This window comes from Octopus bimaculoides, chromosome 1 (assembly GCF_046866305.1).
Source record: "Octopus bimaculoides isolate indiv1 chromosome 1, ASM4686630v1, whole genome shotgun sequence".
Lineage (NCBI taxonomy): Eukaryota > Metazoa > Mollusca > Cephalopoda > Octopoda > Octopodidae > Octopus > Octopus bimaculoides.
The window spans coordinates 181,094,320-181,120,905 of NC_142928.1; the positions used below are offsets into that span (position 1 = coordinate 181,094,320).

At 34.5% G+C, this 26,586-nt stretch overlaps 1 protein-coding gene across 9 annotated transcripts in view; it reads right to left on the reverse strand.

Annotated features, from left to right (window-relative positions):
- The window catches only part of LOC106868399 (peroxisome proliferator-activated receptor delta), a 609,065-nt gene that overhangs the window by 56,595 nt on the left and 525,884 nt on the right, over positions 1–26,586 (reverse strand). For 8 of the 9 annotated variants that reach the window (XM_089363336.1, XM_089363322.1, XM_089363325.1 and 5 more), the window contains one exon: positions 14,130–14,269. In XM_089363336.1, coding sequence (XP_089219462.1) covers positions 14,130–14,269 — 140 coding nt within the window. Of the gene's footprint in view, positions 1–358; positions 682–14,129; positions 14,270–26,586 lie in introns of those variants that run through there. The other variant, XM_089363339.1, reaches the window with a different exon arrangement.

The following is a 26,586-nucleotide window of genomic DNA, read 5'->3' on the forward strand; positions in this document are numbered from 1 at the left end:
TTTGGGGGGCGGAGGGGTAGAGTCGATCACATCGACCTCAGTACTCAACGGGTACTTAATTTATCAACCCCGAAAAAAGAAGAAAGGCGTATTCGACCTCGGCGGAGTTTGAACTCAGAGTGTAGCGGCAGACGAAGCATTTCGCCCAGCGTGCTAACGATTCTGCCAGCTAGCCGTCTTAGTAATGATAATAACGATCATTCTACTGGGAAATAAGATAAATCGTAGCAGAAAAATCAATATAAAATAGGTAAATGAAAAAATGGATTAATGACCTTAATAGAATATGATAAAGCAAAAACAAGATGCAAACAACATTATGCATAAGTATTTGGTAATAATAATCGTTATGTCCTACCTGAAAGCATTTATCAAGTTCTGAATGTTTCGCAGAATCGTTAAGTAAACAGCAGTCATGTTGTCCATTATTAAACGATAGATATGTGATTTCGTTGGCAGTCGAGTTAAACAGATTCGTTTCTGAATAGTGATTTAGCTGCGATGGCATCGCTTCAAAACCTTTGAATGGTAGTTATCATGAGTGGAGGAGAATGTGAACGTTTAAATGAACCTACGTCGGACAATATGTCCGAAGAAAGTAAACGAGGCAGAAAGCATTTCATCTATGCCTGTTTGTGATAATACTATAGTCACATTTAAAAGGTTTCTATAAATTCAACAGCTGACAATCATGCTGACATCAAAACATAGCCACCCAAACACAGCGTGCTACTATCTAGTCATTATCAATATAAACCTTAACCTCTGTGACGCGAGTATTCAAGTAAATCTGAATGTATTATAAATACTCACACATATGCGTATATAAGTGTGTGCTAATATTTGTGTATACATATGTTTCTGTATAAATAGAACCATGTCATACATACATATGTCTGTAACTATCTATAGAACGTTAGTGTAGTTGGTTAAAGGGGAGTCTTTACATCTTCCTATAAAATAAATTACTTGATTAGTAAATTTTAGAAAATTGACAAACATTCTGAATAAACTTTTGCGGATTTGACGATTTTGTGTGCATATATTTGGACTACTTTCTCGCTCCTACATTATATTTATTTATGTATTTATTTAATTTGAAAAAAAAAATAATCTAATCATCTGTACAGAATACTGAGGAACAATAATACAATCGACGAAAGTAAATTCAACCATGACATTTCTTAGATTTCGCTGTGCTTGCTATATTTATGTTAAACTTATTTTCTCTTTTATCGAATTCAACCTGCAAATTATATCACTTGTTAAACAGAAGGCCATTAATTATCAATGAGGATTTTTAAAGGACGTTTTTAACAAACAGACTATAATTAGTAAATAACATGAAATAAAATTAATCGCACATACATAACTTATAACTCAAATAAACACATACTATTAGATTTTGAGGGAAGTGGGTATTGCAACTATATAGCATTATATAAATTTCCTGTATGGACAATGTGTTGTTGAGGTATTGCTTAATCCCCAATTCAGGATGATCCAGCGGACCTATAATCACTGGGGTCAATGTAATCGACTAATCTCCTGCAGCGAAATTGTTGACCTTGTACTAAAATTTGAAATCTATATTAATAATAATAATGTTAATAGCCTATATTAATAATAATAAAATCTATATTAATAATAATGTTAATAGCCTAAAGTATTGTGATAATTATGAAGATCTTTGATAATATTAATATACATTATTACGGGGAACAAAGACCCTGGTCATTTGATTTAGTACGGAATGAGTAAAGCGCGGCTCAAGCGTCTACATTGTGGATTATAGGAAGAGGAAATTATATGTAACGCATTGTTAACTAGGAGTAATATTGGCTTTGTTTTGAACTAAACGCAGAGGCCCTATCGTTTGTGATAGCAGAAATGGAATTTGGCAACTTTCATAACATCTAAGTAAACACTAACTGTGTAAGTGAAGTGTAATGTCTTCAACCAGATTCCGAAATTATATTTTCAAATATTAAAACATTAAATATACTATATATCCTTTCATTAGGACGAACTGAAAGAGAACAGATTAACATCATAGTAAACAAACTAGTCTCGCGCCCTTTTATGTATCTGCTTTCATGTTAGAATTATTCCTTTTTGAGCTTCATACCGTCACAAGAATTGTATCTGCTGACTGATCTGTATGCCTATGGCTGATTCTCCTTTCATCTCAGTATCTGTGTCATTATAACACTTGCATTTTTTCTTCCTGTCTCTATGTCTGTATGATTATGTGTGAACAGGCAATACAAACAGAGTAGATATCTACGTCAGACTATTAACTAAAGGCAATGTACTTTTGCCACAGTAAAGATATCAGCTTTTATCAGTACTGTGAACGTTATCAATGAATGTTCCTTTTAATGACACCATGGTACTCGTTTCGCTATTGCTACTGCAGATGTCATCATTGAATGAGTTAATACCTGAATGAATATAACAATCTACTTACGAGTTTCTCATCTAACACCTACTGATAAATCATCTGATTAGCGCAATTCAATGATATTAATTACATCTTAATCTTATGTTATCTCACACCTTATCAACCCCATCTCATTTCATTTCGTTGCTAACCCTCTCAGTTTCATATCATAATCAATTACTTCATTCCTTTTCTCTAAGTTACTCCATTACATTGTTTTCTCAAACTGTTCTACATCTAATTCTCTAAATCTTTTTTATTCTGTCTATCTTTCTGTATTTCTCAATCTCTCTTTCCTTTAATTGTTCTGTTCCCTCGACTTCGTCTCTATATGACATTTTCAAGATTTTGTTATTCCTCTTTACGTTGTAGAATATTATACATTTATCTATTTCAAACTCTATTTCAAATCCATCTGCCTCCCACTTTATCTTCTACTCATGATTTATGTCTCATGTAAGAAATTATGTCTTTTCATATCGTTTGATCAATCTTATCAATTGTTTATCACTCCTTATCTCGTTCTCTCAAGATTTCACTTTCTCACTTCTTGCAAACGAAGCAAAATTTTAGTCAAACACTTAATAATTCTTATACCGTCTCATTTAACTGACCATCCACCGTTGATAGTAATATAAGAAAAGAAACTAAAAATTTAGTTTATAGTATACAACATTTATACATACATACGTACATACATAAACGTATCATATGAAAACGTATCATATGAAGGTACCTGTAACAAGGAACGTGTTACTAAGGAATACAGAAATCGGGTTAGGAAAATAAGGACCTCGGAACTCTCTGCGTTCAATAAAGCAATAGCCCACAATGTGTTTGCAGTACCAGTACTCATACCGACATTCGGGATACTTGACTGGACGATCGATGAAATCCGAGCCCTTGATGTGAAGACCCGAAAAATACTAACGAGCACGAACAACTTTCACATCAATAGCGATATAGACCGCCTATACCTGAAACGAGATAAAGGAGGGAGGGGCCTAACATCAATTCAGACTGCCTTTGAATGCCGTGTCATATCTCTTCGACATCATCTCATAACCACCAAGTGTCGAAGTGCACCCCTTGATGAAGTCTGCAGACATGAGGTAAATACCATCATGAGATTGGGAAGGCAACTACTTGACAAGCATTCCTTATTCGACAACCCTGAACTCTTTCCCAAAGAAATTGCAAGACTCTACCGTAACATAACATCAGAGGAGAGGATGAATGCATTCCAGCAGAAGACCATGCATGGATACGTTAACAGAAAGCTCCAGGGTGATAACAACATTGACAACCAGAGCAGTCTATCGTGGACAAACAATCGGGTCACCAACTCTCACTTTGAAGGGTATGCCTTTGCTATTCAAGAACAAGAAATAGCAACCAAATTCCTAATAAACAAACGGGACAGAGAGGCGGGCAAAGCGCCACAATGTAATAATCGATGCAGACTCTGTGGAATCAGTATCGAAGATATCACCCACATCATTAGCAGCTGTCCAAAAATGTCATCACGGTATTACCTACCCATGAGACATGATGTTGTGGCCAAGACACTGTACAATGAAATCCGCCGACAGGATAACCCCGAGGCTAAGGAGATGAAAACCCATAATGAGGTAGAGGCCATTACCACTCACAATATGAAAGAGTATTGGTGGAATGTCCCAATAAAAACCTCAATAAAGTGCAGACATAATAGACCGGATATAGTAATCTGTGACAGAGAAGAGAAACTCTGTACAGTAGTAGAAATCAGCTGTCCTGCGGATGTCAACATCCCACTAAAGATTAGAGAAAAAGAGAACAACTACGCCGAGCTACTGAGAAATTTACAGATACTCCACCCAGACTACAAGTTCAGATTCATACCCGTGATTGTTGGGGCATTGGGATATGTAACGAACTGCCTCAACAAAAACCTGGAAAACTTAGGGTTCTCAAAACCTGAAAGAAAAAGGCTGATTAGAAGACTACAGATTCAAGCCATCAATGGAACTGTTAAGATATGTAAAACTTTCCAAAAACTTAGCACATAAATACATATGCATGCATCTAGACATAAAAACGCATCCATAAAACAAACATACAAATCTGCGCATACACTAACACCAAATACTGCACACACACACATATGCACAAATACCTAGATGATGTTGATAAAAGTTCCAATGAAGGAGCCTTGAATCTATGTTAGAGTCCAGCTCTTTCTCTATGGACAAGAAATACAGAAATGAAACTGATTGATAACATACATACATACGTACATATGCATATATGCATAGGTGGCTTAGATATTAGGATTTGGAAAATATGATTGTAAGATTTTGATTTCAATGTGAAATGAATTGTGTTCCTGAGCAAAGCTTTTCATTTCACATGGCTCAGTTCTCGAAAATGAGAAATGAGTAGCGTCCCGTCCTGGATTGTGGAATAAATGTGACAGAATCCGGGAGACTGACCTTGTGAGTCCTACGGAGGACAGTTTATCATACATATATATATATATATATATATATCTGTAAATATGTGACAATTATTCGGTAGCCATGATAAAACTCCGAGTTTCGGATGTCGGGACAGAAACCGTAACTCGGAGTTTTATCATGGCTACCGAATATTGTCACATATTATTTACAAAAACAAAATGGAAATAGTTTAACAACATTTAAATGGACTCTTTGTATTTCAAGCAGACAGGTCCCTCGTCACAGATAAGCAGCATGGTCACAGTTTGAATATCTCTGATCATAAGCCTCATGGAAGAGTTGAATGGCATCTTGGGGCGTCATAATAAGTTTGACAGGAAATTTTGTATCTGATCGTAAACTTGATCAATGATTTGAATGGAGATTTGGCCTTTTATCTTGAACCTCAAAACATTTTTGGCTACTATTTCAAACAGACCCAGAAACCACATAGAGGTAACCCTCGTTTAGTTGCAGTGTTTTTACTGCTGTTATTACTATCGGTAGATAACAATGACTCAAGATATATTCTACATTATTGTACCGGATATCAAAAGAAATAGAATTGTGATACGTATAATTCTACAGTTTGAGGCAATCGCATTTATACGTCTTTTCGCGCGCACGTTTGAGAGAAAGAGCGAGAAAGAGAGAGAGAGAGAAAGAGTGAGAGGGATAGAAAGAAAGATGGAGAGGATGGGGAGAGTGTGTATAATATTAAAGGCGTATGAGATTACTGGGTGGAAGTTCCTCAGATATCAAAATGGAAATGCGCCGGCACGCTTGCACACATACATACGCATACACATACATACGCTTGCACACATACATACGCATACACATCACAAACATATACACATATGAACCTGGGCATGCACAGAACAGAGACTGTCGGACTCGCACTTCCTCATACAGATGCATCTCTTTATGCGCCGACATAATTGTATATATGTTTGTATTCAGGAAGGAAACGAATAATCGATCTGAAGCAAGACAAGATTTTGGTGAAAGTAAATTATAATGCTAAACGTATGCCTATGAATCCTATTTCTATACGCCATACTTCTTATGTAGTATCTATGCATTTTTTAAAATATTTATGAAATGATAACCACTTCATTTTCGAATACCTCTTTTTTAATATTCATTCTTTCTCTATGACACAGACTTGACGGCTGATCTCAGGTGAAGGTAAACATATAATATTTAATACCCTACTTGCTATCAGCAGCAATCATATGGCATAGGCAGTGAATTTCAAAGGGTTTTGCACTGAAAGATTTCCAGTTGAGGTTCACCGTCTTAACGTTTAAGGTCAGAATACAGAGAATCACACAGACTGTTTCCCACAGCTCACTTGACGACAACTACTGCTAAACAGCTTACATACATATATAAGAGGATTATCCGAGAAAAGGGATTCCAACCTCATGATACTTGTTTTTTTTTCTATCATGATATTGGTTTTAACTTTCGTCTTAATACTAAGTATACACGGCAGTAAAAAAAAAATCTCTTGTGTCATAATAATTTTACTTCCTTTATCGACACAATTTCCATTCAGATTGAAGTCTATAAAGCATGAATATGCACTTGGTGATAGAAACGCATCTAAGTGGCATGAATGTTGAACATTCAGATGTATGCTATGTATCTGCAAGTCTATATATGCATACCTTTATATATATATATATATATATATATATATATATATATATATATATATATATATATATATATATATATATATATATATATATCATATTATATATTATATTTTTGTATATTTTACTCTTTACTTGTTTCAGTCATTTGACTGTGGTCATGCTGGAGCACCGCCTTTAGTCGAGCAAATCGACCCCAGGACTTATTCTTTGTATTTATTATATCGGTTTCTTATGCTGAACCGTTAAGTTCCGGGTTGTAAACACACCACCATCGGTTGTCAAGCAATGTTGCGAGAGGACAAACACAAACATACAAACATATACATACACATACATATATATATATGCATATATACGACGGGCTTCTTTCAGTTTCCGTCTACCAAATACACTCACAAGGCCTTGCTCGGCCCGAGACTACAGTAGAAGACACTTGCTCAAGGTGCCATGCAGCGGGACTGAACCCATAACCATGTGGCTGGTAAGCAAGCTACTTATCCCCAGCCATTCCTGCGCCTATATATTATATATATTTACACAGACACATACACACACACACACACACACACACACACACACACACACACACAAACACACACACACACACACACACACACACACACACACACACACACGCACACACACACACACATATATTTATATATATATATTATAATAGAAAGCCTCCAATTTCCAGAACTCAGAGTTACTCGTTTCCGATCATCGACTGGTTAACCAAGCCGGGTTTTCATTGAAATATACGTCCTAACTGAATATTGGGAAATATGAAATGTAAGTTTGAAGGAGACGCTTATCTTTATGTCCTTGTATTTGAAAACCTATGTGAGCGACAAACGCGGAAACAGCTACGTCATATTCACTCTTTTGGTTTTCTTTTCTGGTTCTCATTGGAATATTGCTATAAACGTCACGAAGTCCATCACAAATAGTGCGAACTTTGTATCTAAGAAAATTTGGGGATTTTGACTTAAGGTAGCAATGATTTGAACAAAAGAACTGATGAATGACCGCTTTGTATGCACGCGGCTAAGTATCTTTGAATTTCGTTCTGGTTCAGAGGAAAAAAAATATGGGTTCGAAAGGTTTTATTGGTATATGTTTTAATATGTGAGGGTGCGTGTCTATGTATGTATATGTTTATATATGCTTATGCTTGTATGTGTGGAGGCGCAATGGCCCAGTGGTTAGGGCAACGGACTCGCGATCATAGGATTGCGGTTTCGATTCCCAGACAGGACGGTGTGAGTGTTTCTTGAGGGAAAACACCTAAAAGCTCCACGAGGCTCCGGCAGGGGATGGTGGAGAACCCTGCTGTACTCTTTCACCACAACTTTCTCTCACTCTTACTTCCTGTTTCTGTTGTGCCTGTAATTTAAAGGGTCAGCCTTGTCACTCTGTGTCACGCTGAATATCCCCGAGAACTACGCGAAGGGTACACGTGTCTGTGGAGTGCTCAGCCACTTGCACGTTAATTTCACGAGCAGGCTGTTCCGTTGATCGGATCAACTGGAACCCTCGACGTCGTAAGCGACGGAGTGCCAACATGCTTGTATATGTACATGAATATATAATTCTGTGTGTATATGTGAGCGTGTGTGTGTATGCGTCTGAACAGGAGCATGCAAAAATGAACATCTAAATACTGACAAATTGTTTTAGTTTTTAAAAAGCATCACTTAAAGTATTATTTGAAACTATTTAAAATATTATTTTCAAACATTACTTGAAGCGCAATGCAGTTTAATGATATCGCTAAATTCCCACTTTCATCAGTTTTATGCTGTGCGATACGTGTTCAAATCCCAGTCGACTCTTTAGATTGATTTTATATATAAAAAGATACTGAACTCCCTCAGTTCTTGGTAGTAAATTTATCTAAAAATTCAACATTACTGGCGAGTAGGATATAGTAAGCGAGAGAGAGAGAGAGAGAAAGAGAGAAAAAGGGAGAGAGAGAGAGAGAGAGAGAGAGAGAGAGAGAGAGAGAGAGTGATAGAGAAACACAGAGAGATAAAGCGAGATATATGTCTATAAAGAGAGAGAGAGAAAGACTTGGTCATCTGGGATTGTTTTCCCTGCAATACTATCAAGTCTAAACTGACGCTTTTTAACATCATTAATGCTATAGAAAAAAAATGAATGCCACGGTTTTTAATCCATAAGAAAGAAACATCCATGGTTGTTGTCCTTAGTTGAAGTAAAGGTGTGGATCTAGCGACGTGAGACTGATTTTCTGTTGAATTCATATCGCATATCCTACGCCAGTAATCATTACTAATCTTGAAATAGGCAGTAAATTCCAAGTCTTATTTTTTGTCTTCGTGGTTGCGTGGCATTAGTTCACAGAAATAAACAAATGCTATTGATAAGATCTATAGAGAAATAATTAAAATGCTAGACAAGCTGTTGCGATTTCATTTTGTATCCGAAACCATTTGAATTCACTGTTGCTATTAGTTCGCTTGCATCATGCTTAAGTGCTAGAAACTACCGTTACATTTTCGTCCAAAAAAACAAAACCAAATTAATATTAATTAGAAATGAAATTGCTAGCATAATTATATAAAACAGTAATTTCTCTACAATTTGAGTGCAACATTCCCTCATACAGTGTTACAAGGTGCTTCAAATCTGAAACCATTTTCTGATCATCAATGATTCTTGTTAATCACGCGAGAAAAATGATTTAATTACATTTAGTTATCAAGGTAGATTAATCAGTACAAAGATTTATCTCTTATAGGTTCTCTACGTCAAGTAAAATATTCTATTCTACTCTAGGCAAAAGGCCCGAAATTTGGGGGGAGGGGACCACTCGATTAGATCGACCTCAGTATGCAACTGGTACTTAATATATCGACCGCGAAAGGATAAAAGGCAAAGTTGACCTCGACGGAATTTGAACTCAGAACGTAAAGACAGACGAAATGCCGCTAAGCATTTCGCCCGCCGTTCTAAAGTTTCTGGCAGTTCGCCGTCTTACATCAAGTAAAATATCGTTTGGGTTTTAATTGTGTGATAACATGTTTTCATCAACATCTCAACAATTTCACTTGTCTTAAAAAGGAGAAGCAATACGAAAGTTGACATCATAGTTATAAAATCTACGGGTCGCACAAAGCCTTTGAGTAGATTTGGCAGACGGAAACTGAGAGAAGCCGATACTCTGCATGTAGGCGCAGGAGTAGCTGTGTGATAAGAAGCTTGCTGGTAAGGCGGCGAGCTGGCAGAAACGTTAGCACGCCGGGCGAAATGCTTAGCGGTATTTCGTCTGCCGCTATGTTCTGAGTTCAAATTCCGCCGAGGTCGACTTTGCCTTTCATCCTTTCGGGGTCGATTAAATAAGTACCAGTTACGCACTGGGGTCGATATAATCGACTTAATCCGTTTGTCTGTCCTTGTTTGTCCCCTCTGTGTGTAGCCCCTTGTGGGCAGCCCCTTGTGGGCAGCCCCTTGTGGGCAGCCCCTTGTGGGCAGTAAAAAAATAAGAAGCTTCCTTCCCAACCACATAGCTTCGGGTTCCGTTCCACTGCGTGGCACCTTGTGCAGCTGTCTCCTGCTATACCTCAGGACCGACCAAATCCTTGTGAGTAGATTTGGTAGACGGAAACTGAAAGAAGTCTGTCATATATATATATATATATATATATATATATATACGCATTTGTGTGTCTCTGTTTGTCCCCCACCATCGCTTGACAAACAATGTTGGTGTGTTTACGTCCCCGTAACTTAGCAGTTTGGTGAAACGGACCGATAGAATAAGTACTAGGCTTACAAAGGATAAGTGCTGGTGTCGATTTGTTTGATTAAAGGCGGTGCTCCAGCATGGCAGCAGTCAAATGACTGAAACAAGTAAAAGAATAAAAGAGTATATATAAATATGTGTGTGTGTGTGTGTGTCGGTGTTTGTCCCGCACCACCGCTTGACCATTGGTGTTGACGTATTTACGTCCCCGTAAACTAGTGGTTCGGCAAAAAAGACTGCCCCAGCATGGCCACATTCTAGTGACTGAAACAAGTGAAAGACAAAAGATCGGTAATTTAATGAAACATATTTTATAGAAAGAGGTGAGAAAAACATGGGTCATCGCTCATATTTAATTTCTTTGATATTGTTATATTTTCATATCAGTCAGAATCAGACAAGAAATTCTATGTTGTTTAGTTACAGAATAAACTCTAATGAACGAGACCTATAACCAAAGTCGTTTTAGGGATATTCATTTGTTTGTCTTCATTTTCAATCAAAAGCCATGATCTAATTTATATTCTTGTCGAAGTGAAATTTGAAAGAGCAATAGTCCTAATAATTCGAACGTCGATAGAGATCAGATAATGTTTTATAAATAAGTAAAAGAAAATAGCATTCGATTTTGCTAAATCACGTTCAGAAGCGAAATAGTAACGAAATTTTACAGAGAACACACTTTCTAATGCTTAACTATGTATTATAGCACTAAATCTTTCAGTGTTAACTGATATATATGTTATTAATAATTCAGAACGTGTTTAGATTAACTTGATTTAGATATAATGATAGAGAAAAATAATATGATGTAAGGAGAGTCATTTTTGCAATATAATTTATGTAAATTAACTTTTTCCCGAAAGGTTTCTCAAATACATTTAAGAAGTTTTGAAGAAAATATTTCATGAAATTCATATGATAACGCATAACTTTTCTCTGATTACTGTCTCAAAGTTTGGATTCGGATATATATATATATATATATATATATATAATATCACCACTTTGCTATTAAATAATGGTTTCCCATTTTGGTACAAGGTGAACTTTTTTAACGGGAGAAGGTTACTAATTTCCATCGACACCAGTGCTTAATTGTAAATTATTTTATCAACTGCGAAAAGGTCGAATTCAGAATGTAAAAAAAGCCGGGAGAAATCGCGCTACGAAATTTGTCAAACTCACTGACTGTTCTGCCTGTTCACCGCCTTTTTTTTTAAAAAGCAAAACACAAGATGCATGAGACTGTTTGATAATAATTTATCTCATCTATCTATCTATCTATCTATATATATATATATATATTGTGTATGTAGATAGATATAAATTGATCGGTTAAATAGTCAACTCGTTCTGTGGATCATGTCAGTTGTGGCTAATTGTTTTTATCTGTTTTCGGTTTTGAATATCAAAATTAATGCAAATAGATAGTTACTTGATATAAGTAAAACATTTCGGAAAAATTTCGCTCACATGTTGAGCTAAAGTTACAATAATTACAATTATCGATATTTCATGTTTAGTGCAGATTTTCTTCAAAAAATGTAATTATATGAAATGTTTTGAAACTATTCAAACAATTTCAGGGAGTTATGGACTATCAAAGTTCTGGTGTATTTTCCTCTATTAGAGATGTACAGAAAAATCTTCTGTAAATAAATCTTTACTGCACATATATTTTGTAAACGATACCTTTGAATCAAGCGGATAACAAACGATGTTTTGTTGCTTTCATTATCGACTAAATTAGCCTGCAATTGACCCAATTAATATTTTCTTAATCCACTTGAACTAAGTTGCTTTCATTGAGTAATTTAAAGTCTGTAAAAGTCATTGTCGGAACTTATGTATCTGATTACACTTGAGCAATTAAAAAAACATCTAAAACGATAGAAAAACATCACAGGCGATACATCAAACGAGTGTCCTGCTGATAAATATCAATAACAAAAAATTGCTTAGACTAAGTGGAACGAACTATGCAAAATTATGTATTTGTAAAACGCACTAAAAATTAAAAAAGAAAACATTTTATTTTTGTTTTATTTACATGACTATTATACTTTATTGTTGACACAATACGGAATTCTAATTCTTCGCTTGCAGTATTAATTCAGTTGATTATATTTCTTTCATTCTTTCTTTTACTTGTTTCACTAATTTGATTGCGACGACTATGCTGGTGCACCGCCTTGAGGGGTTTTAATCGAACAAATCAACCCCAGGACTTATTTTTTAAAGCCTAGTACTTATTCTATCGGTCGCTTTTAGCCAACAGCTAGGTTACAGTGATATTAACACCAACACCGGTTGTTAGGCAGTGATGGAGAAGGGGACAAACACAGACACAAGGACAAACACATAGATATATACCAATGTATATATGAGACGAGCCTCTTTCAGTTTCTGTCTACCAAATCCACTCACAAGACTTTGGTCGCCCCGAGGCTATAGTAGAAGACAATTGCCGAAAAAGCCATGCAGTGGAACTGGACCCGGAACCATGTGGTTGGTAAGCAAGCATCTAACCATACGACCAATATTTGAGGCGAAGTTAAACAGGGTCAGTATTTTGTTTGTAGGGGAGAGGTTTAGTCGATTACGTAGACCCCAGTATTTGACTGACACTTAGTTTATCGACCACAAAAGGATGAAAGGCAAAGTTGCCCTTGGCAGAATTTGGACTCAGAACGTAAAGATGGATAAAATGCCGGTACGCATTTTATCTGGCGTGGCAAACAATCCTGTCAGGTTGCCGCATTAATAATAATAATAATAATAATAATAATAATAATAATAATAATAATAATAATAATAATAATAATAATAATAATAATAATAAATAACAATAACAACAACAACAATAATAATGATAATAGTAATAATAATAATAAATACCCAGATGCAGTACCAGGCAATGTCTCTCATGTCTCCTGATCTTAACTGATTAGAAGTTTTATCATGTACATTGTTTGTCTTGGTATAAAAGATGGGCTACTGCAAATATTTTGCTGAATGCCACAGATTTGTTTGTCAGTTGCTTGACCATAACCTGTTGAGCATGTCACTTAGTGGCTGACGATATGTGCATCTCTGATCATGAGCAGAAGTAGTGGGGGAGCATCATAGCCATGTGTTGAGAGGAATTCTTTGAGATTTGAATAATTCACCTTTGGAAACATGGGTGTTTTGCTCAACATCCTTAAACAAACCTTATTCAGGGACCTTTTGAGCGGGATGGGCTACTCGATCAGAAGAAAATTCTAACTGCCCCCCCCCCCACCTGCAAGGTCGTGCGGTGTTTATCTTGAATTGAGATCATTATGGACATATGGTTGTGATGCATGTGCCTGGTGTACTCTTCTCAGACGAGTAGTCATGATGGGCATACTGAACTTCGTATATTTTACCTCAGTGTCACTTTGAAGGCATGCACTGCTCTCTCACTCAATAATGTTAATAATAAACATTTGTACTATAGGCGCAATGCCAGAAATTTTAGGGAAGGAGCCTAGTTGAATACACCTACCCAAGTACGCAACAGAAGTTTATTTTATCGACTCCGAAAGAATGAACGGCAAAGTCAACCTTGGTGCCATTTGAAATCTGAACCCAAAGTTCCAGAGGAAATGCTGCTCAGCATTTCCTGTGTTGCGTTAACAATTCTGTCAGTTCAGAATTTACTATGTAGGTCACCTTAATATAAAAATTACAGAAAACAAGCAGTAAAAATATAGAATAGATGTAGCGGTATTATTGATTCTCACCTTACTGGAATCTGGTTCCACATGATGTGTCCTGCTGCGGTGTTGATGCTTGACATAGCTCGGTCCTCCACACATATGTGGGTGATATCTGGAAATGACGTAACCGTTGGTCGAACCCGGATGAGCTAACATTTCCATACCTGTGATAGCAACGAAGCAGAGCGTCAAAGAATGTCTAGACACCATATGAAAGTTTCATTATGTTCTTTATAAAATATCTAGTTTGAATCATTAGTAATAGAAAATTTGTGTTGCAGATTATTTACTTTTTATCCTAACAGATGAAGTTATAATTAAAATAAAACCATTTCTGTGTCACTTTTCTAGCAATCACGTAATTTAGAGAATCTTACCATTACCGTCTATTCATGGAATTTCAATGAATTCTTCCTGTTTTATTGGAGTGTGTTCATATTTAGCTGACAAGCTTTTGTATAGAAATTTCTAGTTAATATTTTGTTTTACTTGAAATGAAAAATTTGAAAGTAAGTAACCGTCTAACAACATAGACTAAAACACTATTTGAAAATTAGAAGCATATAATTTAAGAATCAGAAATGTATCATCAAAAATAAATTAGAGAGGATGACAACTCGATAGAATGTGTAATGTTTTACGTTTCTTGCCCTTTGTGTAATCATTAATTTATAACAGGCTTAATTTAAATTGAAACAATTATATTTTTTTACAAGACTATCATTAACGTGACGATATTAATATGATAAAGTAATAGAAGTTCTATTGATATTAAACTGCAGTCCTAAATACATAACTTAGAACTAGTTCAACACTGTATTGATTACGTAGGCTATTAATTCTAAGCTTAGACAGGTGCAGCAGGGTTTGTTGGAGATGTACAACAAATTTTGTGCATTATCATCTGTAACGCCAGTTGTCTCAGCGTCACATCATCATCATAGTAACTTTCATTGTTACTCATAGAAGAGTTTTCTCACCAAACGCAATAATTATAAGTAAATGTATTTAGGGAATGTTGGCATACAAGAAGGTTATTCCATATAATCAGAGAAAATAGTTTAATTGTGGAAGTTATTTTCTTGCTAAATCTTCGAAGCCCCCCCCCCTTTCACCCGAAGGTCTCTGGGAAACACATAACAACAGAAATGAGGAGTAGAACCTATGGCGTCATGAAGACGTCAGTTCCTGCTATATGCCAACACCCAAACTGCCAAATTAATGACATTAATGTTAAGACTATGATGTCTAACAACTCCTAATCTCCGAAGAGATAATTGGGGTGGAAACAACCGGTTTCTGATTTTTCCCATCGACACACAGGCACGCACACACACTCATGTGCACACACACACATGTGCACACACACACACACATGTGCACACACACACACATACACACACCACGCGCACACACAAAAGAACACAATGCAACATACACACAATACAACATACACACAAACACAAACAGAAACAGAAAGACACATGTGCACGTAGAAGAAAATGTGTTTCAGTTTACACTGATGTGCAAATACTTGCAAACATATATGTTTATCCTTATCCATATACACGAACAGACATGTAAATTTTCTTTGTTTCACGTACATATCAGTAACTATTCATATATGTTTGTGTGCATCTGCGTATGTGTGTGCCTCTGTTTGTGTGAGCGTCTAAAGAACCATTGGCATAATTAGACAAGCGTGTATTTATGCATTTTTATATTACGTTGTGCACATAATGTAGTGATATTTCAAAGTAAGATGAAAGTCTAAGCTCTCTTCCTTTCATTCCGTATGCTTCTTCACTGCCAGAGTATCAAGTAATTGGAAATTGTACGTTAATTACTTCATTAGATACCGGAAAGAAATGTTAACACATTATTGCATTCAGTAATATAATAGACGGCAAACATAACGCTCACACACTATTTCCCTGAGTAAAACCTCTTTGATATCCTAAAACATTTATCTTCGTAATACCTCTTTCAATCAAATGTTAGAGTTGCAGGTCAACAACAATCTTATGTAATAGCGTCTCTAGTTTGACTTTCTGGAAAACTGTTGTACTTTGTTATGTTTTGTCATTCTCATCCATTGACATAAATTTTCTCTTCCTTCAAAATAATATATTCCCATCCTTTATATGTATTTCTTTTTCTCTTACGAGTTCTCTCGTGTCATATCTTGTTCTAGCATTTAGCAACTCAATTAAGAGAAACACAGACCTTATTGTGGTTGAACTTAATCCTCATCTTTTACTGTTTTTTCCTTTCCTCTCTTTTCCACTCCCTCTCTGTGTCAGCCTCTCTCATCGTTTCTGAGCACATATCCATTTGCTTTGGTTATTTCTCATTATAATCTCTTTATTTATCGTAATACTTTTCATACTTTTGTGTAGTTTAATTGCGAGTGTGAGGTAAACATCGAGGTACTGTGTGTGTTCTGGTTACCTCTCGTGTTCCCTTTCTACTACGCTTCCGTTGCATACCTCTGTCTTCCTTATTCTCTTCTCACTTCCTCAATTTTCCTATCTTTCGATCTATCATCTTCTTTCAACGCCTCTGCAAACACACTCACACAAAAACACGTGCGTAAATTTTCGTTTCTCATAGGCGCTAATGTTACCCCATATCTCACTCTTCCATTCTCCTACATGTCATCTCGTTTAATGTCACCTTGTGCCCTTTTTTGCTTTACTATCTAACAAAGTTATTAGTGTATACTTAACAAGGCACGAATAATCATGTAGGCGCGGATATTTTCATACGTCCATGTATTAATATACATAGCCACTTTCTGTATGCTGCATATTCGAAGTGATGCACACACATGCACACACACACACACACACACACACACACACACACACACACACACACACACACACACCACACATACACACACGCACAAACGCACACATATAGCGATGCATGACCAATATTGGCCATTTATTACTTGCAAATTCACGTCGTACTTTCACGCAGTCATACACACACAAAAACTAACACAAGTTTTCAAGCACATTAACACACATATACACAGACAGACTGTTTCCTCGAACGTACATGAACGTGAGTAGATGTCTAAGTAGACATAATTTTGTCTACATACATATATATAGGTAGATATACTATAAATATACATACATATATGTGTGTACATACGCGCACACATACATATGTATGTATGCATAAATATATACACACACATACACTCGTATATATATATATATATATATATATATATATATATATATATATATATATATATGTATGTATATATATATATATATATATATATATATATATATATATATATATATATATATATATATATATATATATATATATATATATAAGTATATATGTGTATAGAATTTTATGTGTGTGTATTCAGACATACATAATACATACATAGATACATACGCACACACACACACACACGCACACACACATACATATATATATATATATATATATATATATATATATATATATATATATATATTATATATATATATATATATATATATATATACACATACATACATATACATACATATACATACATATACACATATATATATCCTCATTTGTGCAAGTGCATTGGAGCAATTACGGTTGTATTAAACAGTAATTATGATATCCTTAAGATATATTACTTAGCTTTTCCGCTTTTCCCTAATTAATAATGACCTCTACTAAAGAATACTCAGAAAATGTGACATTGCGCGCATTTCAAAAATTCCCTAAACCTAATAAGTAGACGAAAATTAACACAACATTACCTCATTTCTTCAGAAAATAGCGAAAAAAGTCAAAGTTAAAATTATAATATTATTCCTGAGGATAATCGAATAATGTGGTTTTGGATGCGTTTTCATTATTAAATACTTCGTAACATTCTGATAATTTTAACACTTTCCATAATATCATGTACATTTCTGATCAAAACTGTTTCAGTTCATATCATATACCAATGCTACAATGCAGATCAATCAATCTTTTACGATTTTCAAATGTACCATATATTTCCTGTAATACTAAATATTTAGCTATATACGTTTTTCTATCATTAACGTAAAGGACTTTCTCACTTCCCGAGCGTTACACTAATACATCTGTTTGTTGCGTACACACCCGTCTTCGTCTTTTGTTTTTTTGCTTTTTTTTTTGTTTTGTAAATTCTCATTTTATATACACACAAACACACTTATCGATAGATTATTGAGTTATTTGTAATATCTTTGCTTCCAAAGATGCTTGAATGATCATCTGGTGCCAGATGGAACAAATTTGAACGTAAAGGAGAAATAATCTCAGCAAATTTGACTTTTCAAAAGTAGTATGCTATGAAAGGAGACTGGAGTTAGATAGTCTAGAGACAAGAGGAGTGCTGTGGATTAGTGTTTTTACCTAATAGATGACATCAGTAGTTTTCTTAGCTTTTTTGTAGTCCAAGTGCATTCAGATATATAAAAAATAGAACAGAAAACATCTATAGTCAATGTAATTTGAATAACTGAAGCAAAACTGTCAACCGAAACAATTGAGATGCCACTTGTTGCAGGACAATGAGAGTGCTTTTTCGCAAATGGCAATCTAAATTTGAAAAGTTCTTGAAACCTGAGATTATCTCCCTTTCTTGTTTGGAGCTGGTACCAATTAACACCAAGTGATTGTTCTACCAAACCCACGTAGGTTTTCATACGCTATGGTATTGCTATAATTTTTAAAAACTGCTAGAATCTATTAAGACCAGACGAACAATTTAGAAAAGTCAAATATCATGTCTGTATGTGTAAAAGCGTGAAAGCGCTGTGTTTTAAGGATAAATCATCCATAATCACATTTAGTTAATGAAACTAGTGATAGGCATAAAGTATTTCTAGGCACAATAAAATTAATAAAGTTTAAAATTTAAAGCAAAAATATATAAATAAAATTTACTTTAACGGAGTAATAGAAATGGAAAGTAAGACATGATGTACACCTTAAAATAAACATACGAATTCTGATTCTTTTGGTTTTTCAAGGCTGCATACTATATCGAAAATCTTTGAATAAATTCATAGTTTCATTTTAGTTTCAGTTTCATTTCGTTTCCGCTTTTTTTCTTACATTTATACAGAAAGACACTGAGATTTGGACTTAAATATAACTTCAAGAATGTTTCTTCATACTAAAACAATATTTACTAATGATTGTTCAGCTATTACAAAATATCAACAACACTAATTGTAAAAGAGGGAACTTTAGAAACTAAGACAAGTTTTATTTAAAGCTTGACTACTATAAGATATACATCAACAACAAACTGAATATCTTTCTATCTTAGGTTTGCTTTACGCACAACCTTGATATAACTGTAACAGAGACACCAGAAACGTGGCTCTCTAACATTTTAAATAATAGAAGTTCAACATGATACTTCAGAAATAAAGGAAGTTAAACATAGCAGATTCGATTTAATACCTCTCAAACATAAATTACGTAAAGCTTTTGAAATGTCTTTGTGTTTTCTAACTCCTACTAGTTTTGGAGTTGAATACCTCTCGTATTCCCCTAAGATTTTAAATTACTTTAACTTACGTTCCTTTTAACCTGTAACGTAAGCTTGTTCTGTTCTGTAGTATCGCACCTGCCATCTGTTATACAGACTGCCGAGCGTAGCAAAACATCGTTGAATGACAAAATAACAGAGTAATGAATAGAAAAGCAATAGCAGCTGGGCGTGCAGTTTCTGTCAAAATTTGATATTTATTTCCTTAGGATATAAAAGGCCTTTTGTCGAAAATGACATTGATAAGTGCTGAGCCCTTACAAAACTATTATCTCCTTGTGGAAATGATGGCATTACAAATGTTACAATAAAATATTACATAATTTACTGATGTGGATTTGAAGAACAAAAATTTGTTTAATCACACTCAGGTAGATAAATACAGTAGAAACATTTCGTAAACTGAAAAAGGCAAATGAACATGACAGGTGAATTTATATAGATGCCATATAACATATACTTTTTGATTAAAAAACTAAAAGAAAAAAATAGTCGTCAGGTATAGAAATACACAAACACTCAACACATACACGCAAAGACACATATATACCAGATGACTTTATGTTTCTCTTTATATATGCATGTTGGTATATATGCGTGTATGCATATATATGTATATTAGATTGCCAACCACTTAACTGAGTAACATAATTATGTAACTTATTTCCAATAGGTGATAAAATTAGGAAGATATTTGTTCAAATATTGTTTTAAAAATTACCTAATGAAAACAAAGAAAGAAATTGTTATTTCTATACATTTGTTCGGTATTTGAATGCATTTTGTCAATATTAGGATCCCTAACAGCTGAAACATGTTGGCAATCATAGTAATTAGATATGCAAAATATACTATTACCATGCAGCTATGCATATCTAAGAGTATTTTATTGAATTCTATCTTGTGTGCGATTGATTTCTAACTGGTAAATGTCTAACTGGTAGTATATCCAAGAATAACATATAAAATATAAAGCCTATAATATCCTAGAATAACCACTTAACCAATAATATAAAATGTAGAGAAACAAAATCGAAAATTACATTTTTACTCCAAGAAATAAAAGAAATAAACTGGATCGTTTTACTCCTGTTGTCTTTTCTTAATCTGTTGGGGCAGTAGATGTGTATGACCTATATTCCATTTCAAGGACATCAGATATTGATAGGGGAAGAAGGAAATACAATCTGTCGCTCAAGAAGTAGGGGTTAAACTAGGAGAGATATTAAGTCTATCAATCAAATTTTCTGACATACTATTAGAGACAATGTAGTAATCAATCATGCAAATTGTTCTAAATTATCCAGTAAATATCCAGTATAATATATTGATGCTAAAGAAAATATATGTATTCAGATAATACTAATAAATCGTGTGAAGGAATGTTGTTACAGTGACTACGCTTTTACCTTCTGTCTATCATTGAATTCCAAGAGTGCGCTAGAAGTGATCAGTACTAAAATCCAATACAAATGAATTTATTACTGCTGCAGATATTTTAAAATCAGGTCGACAAATTATTAAATTAGATGCAACGTTTCCTTTCGGTATGCATTCAGTTTTCACAGCGAATGTAATCCATGCAGCAAATTAATTATGTGTTCTTTAATATAACAGATAGAAAATAAATTATACTTCTCTCATCAACCAATTGTTGTTATACACGAAATCTTTACCATCTTATCAAGATAGGCTTTCGAATGCACTCTGATTAATATTGAATATTCGCAATGAAACTTCATCCTTATTGCGAGAATTTGTAGTTTATATACAAGCTGTGTATTTCATAGTTTGTATATAAAGTATAAATTCTCACAATAAAGATGACTTTCCATTGCTAATATTCACAGATTCACACTCGATACAAGGTATTAGCAATGATTTTTAAAAGTTAAGTTTTGTAAAACGTATTTCAAGAATTCAGTACACGAAACATAAAGATTAATATCTCTTCGAAATAATTTTGGTCAGTTCGAATATAACTACGATCTGTTAATTTCACATCTTTGTGTTCCCAATCTAGAGTAGATACTTTCCTTTCAACACCTTTATTTTTACAATGGCTGCAGACATCACTATGTGCCGAAAGGGTCATTTTGCGATCACGGGATTCGAGGTTCAATATTACTATGTGGCTTCTATGAAAACCATGGACCAAATCAGGTGAAAGTTTGGTAGACGGAACTGTGCACAAGCTCCCTGTGTGTGTGTGTGTGTGTGTGTGTGTGTGTGTGTGTGTTTGCATGTGTGTGCTTGTGTGTGTGTGTCTGTGTGTGTATGTATATGCGTATCTGTGTGGGAGTGGGTACGTGTCTTTGTGTGTATGTATGAAGGTATGTTTGAATGCATGCTTGTATGTGTATGTGTGTACATGTGTGTGTAATGACTAGAAATGGTTGAAGCAGTCCATCGACAAAATACTTCATGCTATTTCGTTCTGCCCCTGTTATTTCTTTGAACGCTCACTGACTGGCATTGTCATGTGTCCTTTACGGGATCAATAATCATATACTGTCCTATGTACTGGGTTTATAAAATCAACTAAATTCCTTGAAAGCATCACTACAGCAACTGAAATCCAATTATGACACCAGTAACACACAATCAAAGATATCAAAAATATATTTCCCTTAATAAAATAAATTAGAAAGAGATTCTGCTTAACAGAATATAATTATTGAACTTTATTACTTCTTTACACAAATTTGATTTTCTTCCAAAATATTCTGCTCTCTTGAAACTGAATTTGTTTTTCTTGCAAAGAATGTGTTTTTATCTGTTATCCCTTTAGTAATGTTTAAATGAAACTCCTTTTCTCATACATTAATTAGAATTTTAAAATCAAAATTGTGGATGTTTTGTGAATCTTATCTTTGCCACGATACGTTGAGGTTGTATATGATAGGCATTCCTATGCCATCAAATGTCAGTAAGCGCCAAAAGAAATATCTTGGAAGCTAACCTAATTCATGTTCAAAGATTTCAATTGTATACTTCAAGAAAATAGAAGATAAACTTCAAACTTGCTTGGATTTATTAAACTTTAATCCTTGTCTTGCCCAAAATACACTCTATTTTAAGTAGTTACCATAAATTATTGATAAAATCTACAGTATATCGACTGACCATCGGAAAAAATAAATGGCTAATGTTGTTGAGCGCCTTATTTTCTTTTATAAGAAACATGTCACTTCAAGTAGAAAAATGTTAACATAGACAGCATTTTTATTCCCCGGCAGCACTGAAAAGTTAAATGACAGATTTATCAAATCTTTAAGACAGCTGTCACTCGTCTTTGACTTCTAAGCACATTAAATTTTGTCACGCGTTTCCCAGCACATATAAACTACATTCTTCATATTCTAAACTCACAAGTAAATTATATTACATAGAAGCGTAGAATTAAGTATACTCAATAAGGATATGATTGTTATTATTTGCCAGTTAGAAGATACAATTATTAGTCATACACAGTTTTTGCCAGGGTGGGCGCTATAAGAAAATTTGAAAGGGTAAATCGAAAATATTTACTAAATTCACTTTTGGAGACCATGCAGTTTGAGTAAAGCTTTAAAGTACAAAGGTTGTCCTGAAAGTAATGCAAAAGCGGGCGTAACAGCTTTATTAACTGGCATATCTATTTCAAATTGTACGTGTTGTTAGAGTAAAATTTCCTCTGTAGTAATTCTTCATCCTGTTTTTCATTACACGCAAATAATAGGTTCCATGAAGAAACAACTTGTCGTCATTGATAGGAATTCAGGCCCTCCGACATCTACAGAAAGTTACAGTTTATACACGGTACAACACCTTTGAGAAAAGTAACGTAAACAAATGGATAATGATGTTTTAAAACGTTGTAATCATCACTGAAGAAAAATTAGACAATGGGAAATGATCGACCGCAAACATTGACATAAATCACACGTGCGTTGACTAATTCATTTTCACGGACATACGAGATAAAATCCGTGTGATTGTTGAGCAGCTGCACTATGAGCACAGTGCATTATATGATAGAATACATTGGAAAAGAGTGTGTTAAGTGAGCACGTTAGAAGTAGGCACCCCATTTGTTGGGTGAAAAGGTTGATGTCTACTGGACTAGCTGGAAGCGTTTGAAATTAATGAAGATACACTTTCACCAATCTTGGGGCAAAAGATGGAAATTGGTCGTATCTTTATGATCCAGAAATAAAGGATCAGTTCACGAAACGGTGTCATGCCTCTTCTCAAAATCCTAAGGAAATTACGAGTCAACATTCGGCATAGAAACTCATGACGACTGTTTTGGAGGCCGATGGAAGCGTAAATCTCCTTGACTTTCTAGAACGTGGCTTCACAGTGACTAGCGAGCGAGATATTGAAACAGTCAAGAAGCTTGGTGAAACCATTAGGAAGAATAAACCGAATAAGAACTTGAAAATGATCCATATTCATGCTGATAATATTTTTGGCAACAAATCAGAAAGAGCAGAGAAGGCTGGCCAGTGCTTCTCCTTCCATCGTTCAACACAGACCTGGTTACCACAGGCGTTCACATGCGGACAATTTTTCGGAAAGAACAACTGGATGATACAGACAACGTGAATTTGGGCACGACAGTGCACATATAAACATTTTCAAAGAGGATACGAGATTTGGGTTTAACAACGGCACCGAAACATTGTTGACAATAGAAACTGTGTTTTCTAGTATTTTTGTTTAGAGGAATGGGAAACGTACTAATGTGTGCATTCTAAGGGACTTATGCCAGTTAATGAAAAAGTTATGTCAACATATGTATTACTTTCGGAACAACCCTTGTACTATAAAACATATACAAATACTAACAACCAGATATATACACACATACACACACACACTCACATATATATATATATATATATACATTACATGGATATATGAATGTTCATATGAGCGTGTGTGTGTGTGTGTGTGTGTGTGTGTGTGTGTGTATCTGTGTGTGTGTGTGAGAGAGAGAGAGAGAGAGAGAGAGAGAAAGAGAGAAAGAGAGAGAGAGAATATAAAACTATATATATGATATACAGAAAAAGTGAATACATTTTTCTCTTCTTTTTAATGTCTAAATTTATTCTGTCTCTTAATAGGAGTTATTTATTTACGAATTTAAAGTTATCGTAAAACAATGAAAGGAGCTGGAGACCTTTTTTTCCGTCACTCGATCTCTGAATAAAATCAACTGAATTTGCTTAAATACTGTACCCCTATCGACTGAAATAAGGAAGAGTACAGTGAATAATTTAGTCCTAGACATGCCACTAAATAAGGGCTAAACACGGTTGTGATATTTTTGAACAATGATATGCAAGATCACGCCATATTAAATTTCTTTAAACAACTAACAGTAGGAAAATGGTTAATATACCTGGTTAATAAGTAGCCAAATTATAATTGGATTTTCTTACACGCACACATACACACAGACACACAGACACACAGATACACACACACACAGACACACACACACACACACACACATGTACTCTTGCTCTTACACATACATATTATTATATTATGATATTCATAAATATGGCGTCACTGAGTTGTTAAGTATAGCGATTTCTTTGCAAACTAAAAAGGAGATATTTATCAATCAATGTTAATGAGAACATTCCAAAACTATTGCATTTAATGAGAATTCTACAAATACACATGGCTGTTTGAGTTTTATTCTTTAGTTTTGATCTTTGCGTTTATACATTAGAGCGTATCATAAAATATCATAATTTGCTGAAAGCAAATAATTTGGGATGTGTACTATCTGCATTGAAGACAATAATCAACTTAACATATGTAATACCGTGATCGTTATAAAATGCTAATTGAAATAAGCTGCCGATTCAGTAAGGACAATATTATATTGATATCATGTGGAAAAACGTTAACTAGATGGTGAAAATTATTAGCGGCACTTCTTGCGGCGTTTTTTGTTCTGAGCTCAAATAGTGCCAAAATCAAGTTCACTTTTTATCATTTCGGGGTCGATGAAATAATGTATCAGTGAAGTACTGGAGTCGATGTAATAGGTTAACTTCCCTCTGACAATTACTGGCCTTGTGCGAAAGTGAGAAAGGATAATTTTTCTCGCAAGCATGGAGACAAAGTTAAAAATGTGTTCCGTTTATTTGCTTCCGAAGCCAATTATAGAACCCATCATATTTGGTAAAGCCGCATTCTTTACGTAAGTGTGTATGTAGGATGGATGAATGAGAAGAAAAAGTAGAAAACTTACTCTATTTCTTCAGCACATGCATATATATATATATATATATATATATATATATATATATATATATATATATATTTCGTTACTACTCCTCATATTAATAATAATGATAGCGTTCATCTCCAGAGAACTACGAATTGCATTCGACCATCATGCGTTGAACATATAAAATTCGAAACTTAATTTTATATCAGTATCCTCATCTACTCGAGCTGAGATAGCTTTCATAAAATCTAAACTTGATTGATTTAAGCCTTTTATGAAAAATACAAAGTCGTTATAATAAATTCCTTGATGATTTCTTCTCACTTATTACCACCTTGAACGACCTTCGTCTTATCTTAATTATTACCCCAAATATGTCCTTCAAAATTTACTTCCTCTTTCCCCTGTTGTCGAAAATATTGTCTTCATATTTATAAAAACCCTCCAAAATTTATTCCAATCTTCCCTCAAACAATACAAAATATTTTAACCTTTTATTTTTGATTATATCCTTATAATTTCTCTCACTTGCTACCTCCGCTACGTATATTTATTTTAAATCCAGTATATATCAATTTATAATAACTTTAATTGTGTATTACTTAAATTTGAAACAACCTTTTCACGGGGCACAAAATATTTCGACTTTACAGGAAGTGAAATGCAATGTTATAGAAATCTTG